Source organism: Mirounga leonina, unplaced genomic scaffold (assembly GCF_011800145.1).
Source record: "Mirounga leonina isolate KUSES-001 unplaced genomic scaffold, KU_Mleo_1.0 Mir_125, whole genome shotgun sequence".
NCBI classification, from domain to species: domain Eukaryota; kingdom Metazoa; phylum Chordata; class Mammalia; order Carnivora; family Phocidae; genus Mirounga; species Mirounga leonina.
In genome coordinates, this window is record NW_023270305.1 from 65,435,574 (window position 1) to 65,445,065 (window position 9,492).

A 9,492-nucleotide genomic window follows, 5' to 3' on the forward strand; every position below is an offset into this window, starting at 1 on the left:
ATAAACAGAGCAAAGCAACCAATTTTTTTGGTGTGTGCTTAAAGCCACTCTTTCCTGCAACTGTGTATGACGTCTTTTTCCAGGACAATCTTTCTCAATACTCCAAAGTGCTTCAGCAACAGGAAGTTGTAAAGGTAGGAAGGAGGCCTGTAAATATTTGCTGTAATTACTCATTAGTAATGAGAATAGTTACTACTGAAGTTTGAGTCACCCCTTTTGTGCTCTTGGTTCTTTATTACCTTGTAACAGGAGCCCCAGGGGATGCCTAGGGGCCTAACCTCACCGAGGACGCCTGGGTCCAGTGGTAGGTTTCACTGCAGACAGTGTGGTTTGCTTCTGTTAGCAGCTCAATTTCCCAAGTATAAAATTAGGATAATGTTTTGCCCTTCCTTCCCCCTGCCCCCAACCCAGGGGCAGTCAGGACAAATATTATACACAGTGGTGACAATATGAAAAAAACTTTTGAAAATTTTGTATCAAAGTACAATACACGTATCTGTTAATACAACATCAAGACACAGAGGACAAAAACACTGTATGGCTAGACACACAGCACAGTGACTTAAAGGATTACTGCCACAGGGGCGCCTGGGTGGCTCAGATGGTTGAGCGTCTGCCTTCGGCTCAGGTCGTGATCCCAGGGTCCTGGGATCGAGCCCCGCATCGAGCCCCGATCCCAGGGTCCTGGGATCGAGCCCCGCATCGAGCCCCGCATCGAGCCCCGCATCGAGCCCCGCATCGAGCCCCGCATCGGGCTCCTGGCTCAGCGGGGAGCCTGCTTCTCCCTCTCCCTCTGCCTCTCTCCCTGCTCATGCTCTCTCTCTATCTGTGTCTCAAATGAATAAATAAAATCTTTAAAAAAAAAAAAAAAAAGGATTACTGCCACCAATAACCATATGCCTTAACTGATGTATTTTAAACGATTTATAAAAGGCTTCTGAATGGTCTCAGATTGAGCCCACGTGTCTCTTATTCATAGCAAACCACTGACTCCCCACAAAAGCAGGGAGTCTCAGACTGAAAATGAGACTGAGAGAGTCAACTAAAGTCACAACCAAACAACTAAAGTCACAGAGTTGATTAACTTCTACAAAAACTATAATATTGGCTGTACCCCCAGCATTTGCAGGAAGCCGACACAGTGATGGGGGCTACCCTCCAGCAGCACCATCACGAATACAGCATAATGGAGTCATTTTCCTTGCTCATGTGTTTTATTATACAGCCTAACTCAGTAAAACCACTAATCTGCTAAGATTCCTTGAACTAACCTCTTAGTTTTTTGGTTTTTTTTTATTGGAGGATGCCATGAAAAGGGGATGCAGGAAGTCACCAGAGGCATATAAGAAGAGAGTTCTAACAATCCACTTCCAAGGCTTTGGAGAATTGGGGAAATGCCAGGTGGGTGTGTGACAGATAAATACCCTTTTTTTAATGGGTCATTCTCCTTACTAACGAACCACCCTTTCTGAAGTATCTTCCCACACGAGAAAAGGAACTGCTTCCCAGAGTCATTATCTTGCACAGAAGTTACTTATCACATTAAAACTGAAGACTTTTTCCAAATTGGGGGGGGGGGGGGGAAGTGTGTGCCTCCTGGGAACATGTGAAGCTTCTGGTGGTCTTGCCATGTAAGAGTTTTTGCTCATGTACACGTGGCACCTGGAAACAGCCTGAGGCTGTCAAGCAAACCAGTATTTCTAGAGAAACTAGGAAAACAAAAGGCCTCTTCCAAGTAGATAACATTCTAACCCATTCGGCACCTGTCTCCTTGGATCCAGAGATCTCAAAGGGCCCCGCCACCCTTCTTGACTTCATACTCCTATGCCAGTCTGTGGCTTTCAATACACAGGACCAGACAACTGGCAACAAAGTACACCCAAACTCTGCCTGGAAATCACAGAGGCTGTGAGGAGCACATACCCATGCATAACTACCACACATATGATGATATGCAACTGCCCATAGGACTTGCTTCTCTCTCGGTTATGATATGTGTTGGTGCACTTATATTTTACAGCACGGGGAAAGCTCAGAAAACCCTCCTAGGCTCACAGTGCCGAAGCCAGTGTTGGGATGGCTGTGAAGGCTCAGGGCTTCTCAGAGAGAGGAGTATATAAAAATGCAACATATTATTATTGCAACAGTCTTGGCTATTCTTTATTCCTCCATCCATTCTTTCCTTCCTGTCCGTGCAATTTCAAAAGATCAAAAGAGCCAGAGGAAGTCTTGTGCATCTTGATTTGGAGATGGTTCTTCAGAAGCCACAGAGGAAGACTTCTAACAGGTTCTCCTGCACAATGGAGTCTGAAGGCTAAAGTAATTATTGAAGTCTTGCCACCAGTGAAGGGCGGGAGGTGGAAAGCTTTGAACTTCTTGGGGGCAGTAGAGAACCACCTCCGGTCAGAGTTGAGGGAAACCCACGAAAAATAAGAATTTCCAGGACTTCCAAGTCCACCCTTCAGATCTTCAATCCCTGTGTGTAAGTTCAATACAGGGATGAGTCATAAAAAAGTAATTATAATAATTATAACTACAACAGCAAAAGCAGTTATCATTATAGAGTACTTACCATGATCAGGCATGGTATTAAATACTTCATAGACAGCTTAGAAAAGGTAAGGGGGAATGGACCTCTGGTTAAATGTACAGAATCTAGAGACACTTGGCCCAATTCAAATCCCACTCCCACTGATCTGACCTTTGGCAGTTGCCTTTCTATACTTCAGCTTTCCCATCAGTGAAATGGGGATAACAGGGCTCATGCTACAAGGTTGTTAGGAGGATTAAAAGAGTTAATCCATGTAACGTTCTGAGAACAGAGCCTACACAAAGGAGACTAAAATGTTCAGGTTTTATGGTTTTGTCCTACTGCATATATTATTTCTCTTAAGGACACACACATTCTTAGTGCATAAAAGGGCCTCCAAATAACTGTTTGGGGATGATGGAAAATGTGAGGACAAATTTTCATGGCTGATTTAAGAGCATTAAGAAATGAACCACATCATGGGGTGCCTGGGGGGCTCAGTCGGTTAAGCGGCTGACTCTTGATTTCAGCTCGGGTCATGATCTCCAGGTTGTGGGACTGGAGCCCAACATTGGACTCATGCTGGCTGTGGAGCCTGCTTAAGATTCTCTCTCCGCCCCTCCCCCCCAAAAAAAAGAAAGACAAGAAAAAGGAAATGAATCACACCAGAACTAACCCTGTGCTGTCTGCTCACTCCCCTTCCTTCCATTACTGAAGGCAGCTGTGTAGGTGGGTAGACAGGCCAGCCAGGTACAGGTAAGCTTAAAAGTACACCACAAAATCTTTACTAGATACACACACACCAAACCCCTCCCCCATCTCCAAGACAGGGAGAGACACTGGCAGTGAAATGTGGGAACTGTCTGGGACCTGAAGAGAAAGAGCCTGAAATGTAAGGCAGTCACCAAATCAGACGCTGAAGAACAAGGGCTTGTCCTTTTCAGATCACAGAAGCTCTGAAAGGCTACTGAGGCTCTGGGCAAACTTCCCTCAGGGAAAAAAAAAATGGCTTATATATATAATATCTTGCACCCAATTTCAGAGGCTCACAGACCACTCCCTGAATGAAGCCTACTCACAAAGCCCAGGTTAAGCTCCCTCTCTCTTCTTGGCCTTCTTGAAGTCATAGCTGTCTGCACTGTTATCCTCAGAGGGACCACAACCTTTACCCTATCACTCCCAGAACCCTACTGGACACCTCCTCCTGTGCTCCTCACCCAAAAGTGCTAAAGAACATTCAACATTCATCTTCGGGGCCTTTCTGTCCATAATATGGAAGTACACAAGAGGGAACACTCCTGAACCCTCTGCCTTTTCTTTACTCTCATTACCCCCAACCCTGACTACCCCCATTTGACCCTACCTGAGCCAGTCTCCATGCTGGTGGTCAGCATCTGCCCTGTATGATTCCAAGGAAAACTACGGATCAACTCTCCCACCCACCAACCCACACAATACTTTTCAATAACTGTTACAGCCTGAAGTGCTACTAAGAGCTTCTCATCTTTAGCTTCAAAAGATTTGATCCCAACAAAAAAGCTACATGTAAGCTGCTACTATCTATATATTTGGGTAAGCTTCCTTATGTGTCCTCCTCCCCCCACCAATCAAACTAAGCGACTGAAAGCACCATATCTCCTCTTTCTTAGTCTCTTCTTTAGCATTTTATCCAGAGTAGGAGCAAGTATTCAACACACATTTGTTGTCTTACTGATTTATATCAGGGTGTGAACAGCAGAGCTGCTTTTCATCATGAAAACAGACATCATGGGCCTGGGGGCTCCGTGAGGAAACATCGCTAACTCGACACCATTGGCAAAAACCCTACCAGGTGAACTATCAGTGGTGAACTATCAGTGATGGGCAGTACTAGAAGCAAAAGGGAAGCTTCATTAGGTAAAATGAAAAGTCATGTTGGTATGAGACAAAACTGGGGAAAATACATAAAAAGCAAATGCTACTGGACAGATTTCTTGAAAAGGAGAAACGCCTAAATCTTGAGATAAGACAGGACAGCAGGTATTTTCAAATGTATGGGGCTGGAATCCTGGAGCACTGAGAATTAATCTAATTGGTTCCTTCTATCTGTAAACATTTTATACCATAAATTCCTAGAGAGAGTTGAGGATCACCCTACACACACATGCAAACACACACACACACACACACACACACTGACTGATTTACATTCTAAGTGAATTAAATAGTTTGAGTCTCACAGTTCTCACTCCTAGAGAAAATGCCAACTCAGGACAGGAATCAATCTGGCAGCTGCTTGAATGTCTCCGCTGACATGGGGTTCTCTACTTCACAAAACAATCTGCTCTGCTGTGCAACAGTCCTTGCTTTGGTTTTCTTTAATGAGGTCCACAGATAAGTAAATTTTTTTTCTAAGTGAAATAAAGGGAGAGCACTAAGACAATTGAATTCAAACTTCCCGAAGTTTATAGACAATGGAACCCGCGCCAACTCCGCTTCCTATTTTGCAAAAAGCAAACAGAGGCACTGCTGCTGCAGCTTGAAGTCTTTTATAATTATCTAGAAGAGCAAATCTCCTTTCTACAAGGTTCAGTGATTTGGCAGGGGTGGGGGAGAGGGCACTGTAATCCTTTGGAAATCATTCTCACTGTTTAGAGGCATTTCAGGGCTGGGGATACTATTTCGTCAACAATTGGAAAATACATAATTAATTGAAAGCAATGAACCAGGGTTCTGATTCTTACCAGCACTAACTTTCCTTGTGACTAGAAAAGTCACTGAACCTCTCTGGGCCTCAAACTAGATGATTTCCATGAGCGCTTATAAGATGATTGTTAAGTTCCCCATCAGCGACACGGAAAAAACACCTGAGACCACAGCATTCTTTTTGAACTTCGTGAAAGCTGTAATGAATTAAATAAGAAATGCCTGAACCTAGAAGGTGTTAAACCAACTCCTTATCATCCCTGCATTCTGGTGATTTCTGGTAATGCAGTGGACAGAGAAATCAAATGATAAAGGAATACTTATAGAAAATACACCTACATTGAGAAAAACTGCCTAGCAATAGTTTTCCCATCAGAATTGGGAAAAGGTGGGCTTTGATTTTATTTTAGCAGAGGAACAACTAAGTCCAGCTGGTGAGGGTGGGGGGTGGGGTTGGGGGGGACAGTAGTTTGAAAACTTCTGGTCCATGTCTCCAACTCCCCTTCCACCGCTGGCCCTGCATTAAGTGATCTAAGCATTCCAGAAAGGTGCTCTGAGCTGGGTCTGACTTTGGAGTGGACTTTGCTCCTGGATTATCCAAAGATCTCATTTACATTTACCTGAACCACTCTCCAATCCCCACACACCTAAGAACATCCAAACCCTTCTCTCTCAGGGAAAGGACTCAGAAATTGTTCTATTCAGGAAGTGAGACACTTTCCAGCTCTTTTTAAGTAGGCTCCACACCCAGTATGGAGCCCAATGGCCTGCTGAGCTTGAGCTTGAACTCAGCACCCTGAGATCAAGACCTGAGCTGAAATCAAGAGTCAGATGCTCAACCGACTCAGCCAACCAGGCGCACCAGACACTTTCTAGCTCTTCACCGAAGAGAACCTTAATTAATGAGACCCCCCCACGCACACACCACTTCCACCTGACACATTGATACAGAAAGGTAAGTGTGTGTAGTACCCTTAGCAAGCTTCCGCTTGTCTCTGAGATCAATAGGAACGCCCACTACCACCAAAATGCACTTTGATATCCACCATGGAGGCCAGCCAGCCAGCCAACATTTAGAAAGCAAACTCTTTATTATTAAACATTAACATATCCATCCAGGCATGAACGTTTTGAAACAAAAATAATCCCGCCCACTTCTTGAGGGCTGTTGTTAGAAGGAACACTGCAAGTGTTCTGTGCATCTTGAATTTTGGGAAAGAAAACGGCTCTGCTGAACCAGAAGAATGACAAATCTTAAGAACCAATGTTGCAGAATCATCATCATGAGAGCCCCCTCAGCGGGCATCACACTGCTCTTGGTACTTCTGGAAAGCTAAGGACAGACACTTAGATGACACACTAACTTTGAATGTATTGGTTCACCTTGGTCCCGCAAGGAGCCTGCCGCGAACAAACAGCCAGACGCGAAAAGTAAATACAGATTTCAAAACAATTAGCCCGAGAAGAATTAGACAACCCTTCACGGGGCTCTGGAAGGCAAGGTGCACGCTGTTTGTCCGGCCAGTCTGCAACCCAAACAACCAAGCAAGTCGCCGAGGGCGGACACATTCGGCGCGGCCACCAGCTCCGCGCAGCGGCCCCGCAGCGGCCTTCAAGGCGGCTCACCAGGCGATCGCCGCGGCCGTTCTTTAAACCCGCCGCTCAGGAGAGTAATTCGGAGTCTGATTACCCAATTTCTTTCCATCTCCTATTCCAGCTCCCTCCCTCTCCAACGAAGGAGGCATTACAGCGGGTCAAAGTAATTATTTCCCCTGCTCCCAAGTTTCTGGCGACGATTAATATACATAACACAAGGACCCGGCGCTGAGCCGCGGGGAGAAGCTAACACTTCACACAACTGTCAAGATTGCCATCAGTCCCCACCTCCACGATTGCGACAGTCACTGATAGGCATCACAGTTGTATAATGTACCATAAATTCCCTCGCCGGCTCCAGAGCCCAAAGCGCGCTCAGAAGAGCGGACTATAATTTTGTTTTTTGGTTGTTCAGTCATTATTACTGGCATCAGGATGCAGGCTATTTTACAAAATTTACATTTTACAAAATGCGTTGGGATCTTAAGCTCTCTTCCTTGCTTTGCCGCCCTCAAAAGACACAGGCCCCCAAGGGAGCTGCGAGGCCCTGGGGGCCCACGCTCCCTCACCCAGCTCAGGTCGGGGCCGCCACCGTGACGCGCGAGGGGGAGCTGCGGCCGGGAAGGGGGACCCGGGTCCCCCAGAGACCCAGGAGCGAGAGCCCCGGCGCCTGGCCAGAACGCGCGCGATTCGCTGCCGTTTATCAACTCCTTCTCCGCGCACCGAGGTGGGAACCGCCGCTTTCCACCAGAAGATACACGGTTTCTGGCGCAGGTCCCACAGTGGCAGTCCGAACAAGAGCAAATCAACCCAGGCACTGAGCTCTCGGGGCTAGTCATCCCCTCCCTTCGCGTCTCGGCCCCCCATCCCCGCACGACCGCCCCGCAGCCCTGCGGCCGATCCGCCCGGGCTCAGGCCGCACGTTCATTCCATTTCTGCCCCCCCGCCCCGCAACCCGCGAAACCCAGCCCCGCCAAGCCGCCGCGGAGGGCGGGGCTGAAAACGCCAGCGCACCGGGGCAGCCCCAGCGGAGACAGGAGGAGCAGGGGGCCAGGCAGCCGGCCTCGCACGCTCGCGGGAGGCGAGGCCGTACCCACGCCTGCGTGGCCGCACGGTGCGTTCACACGCGCGCGGGGAGAGGGCCGGGCGGGGAGAAGCCGGGCGGGGCGGGAAGGCAGTGAGAGTTGGCGGGAGTTGCCTCTCACCCAGTGCCGAGAGGCTCGCGAGGGCAGACGGGCGGATCGTGGCTGCCCTTCTCTGTGCTCTTGAGAGAGAGACACTGGGACCTGCCGGGGGCACCCAGTGTCTCCATTCCCTCCCCGCACACCAACGCATCTGCCCTCGCGAGGCAACCCTGCCCACCACACAACTCTCCTCCCGAGCCAAGGTGCGGGATCAGGAAGGGGGCTTCTCGAAGCTTCAGTGGGGTCTGCAAACCCGGAGTAGGGCCCTTTGCTGCGTTCTGGCCCCTCCGCGGAGGCGCGTCCCAGCGCGGCGCTCCGCCTCCGGCCCCTGGCCAGATCGGGCGCAGTGCGAGCACAGTAGCTCATTTGGAAGGACCCGTGGGGTCCCAAGGAAAAGAGACCAGTGGATGGTGCCCCACATGCGAAACCTGAGAAAGTCCAAAGTTGACCCGGGTCAAGTCAACCCAGAAACATTTCAACGTGCTGGCCACATGAATTTGGAGCGGGGGGCTGGAGCGGCGGCGAGCTGGGAAGGTTCCGCGCGCCACAGCCCCTCCGACCTCCAGGGCCATCTCCCTGGGCCTCCTGGCCTCATCGCGCGCGCAGATTCGCGACTTCTTCGGGCCACAGAGCCCTCCACTGCGAAGCCGAAGCGCCGCGTCCACAGACGGGGCACCTGCTCTCCCCCCTCAAAGCCCTCCACACCGATCCTCGGGCCTCAAAGACCCCTGCGGACTCCTCTTCTGGCCGCTCTCGGTCGCTCCGACCCCGTGCGGCGTGGCCATTCCCCTTAGACCAGCTCCGACGCCCGCTTACCTTTTCTTCTCCTTGTCAGCTGTCATTGTCGCCGTGGCGCTCTCAAACGCCAGACACCTGAGCTCCCCGGCCGGTGGGGATTGCAGTCGCCGCCTTCGCTGTGGCCCTCGCCTACTCCTTGTGGCCCGGGCCGGTGTTAAAGGTCCTAGGTGCTCGCAGGTCCCGAGCGCCCCGCACGGTCAGGTGGAAGTTTGCGCGCTGCTGGCTAGGTGCGGGGAGGAGGGTGGAGAGAGGTGCCGGGGAGGAACCTGCACACGGGGAGGCGGGGTCGGGGAAAGGAGTGGGAGGAGGCTGTCAAACCCAAAAAGAGGGCCGCGAGAGCGGGACCTTAGTTCCTTTTTCCCACGAAGAGGAGTCACTTTTCTGGGTTTTCAAAAATAAACATAAAAATAAGAAGTGGCTGCAACGACTGGAGTTGGAAGAGTCCAAGGCCGGGCGGGCGCGACCGCGGAGATGACCATACAGTCTCAGGACACTGCCGAGGATTGTACAGCCGCCTCAGGCTAGCGCTGTGTTGGGTACAGGGGCTGTGTCGTGGACCGCTCTCAAATGTCCGGCTCCCGGGGCCGCCAGCCCACTTTAAAAACTCCTGCGGCCGGGCGGGGGAGGGCGGGGGAGGGCGCGGGGGGCGCGGGCGCAGGGGGCGGGGGCGGGCGTGCGCCGGCAGGCCCCGCCCCCGCC

The 9,492-nt window shown here is 50.4% G+C and overlaps 1 protein-coding gene across 2 annotated transcripts in view; it reads right to left on the reverse strand.

Moving 5' to 3' along the window:
• The window catches only part of EPAS1 (endothelial PAS domain protein 1), an 82,727-nt gene extending 73,351 nt beyond the window's left edge, over nt 1–9,376 (reverse strand). For both annotated transcript variants that reach the window (XM_035001639.1, XM_035001638.1), the window contains exon 1: nt 8,812–9,376. In XM_035001639.1, the coding sequence (XP_034857530.1) occupies nt 8,812–8,837 (26 nt within the window). In that variant the 5' untranslated portion in view covers nt 8,838–9,376. The remainder of the gene's footprint in view (nt 1–8,811) is intronic.
• Nucleotides 9,377–9,492: the final 116 nt, after the last annotated feature.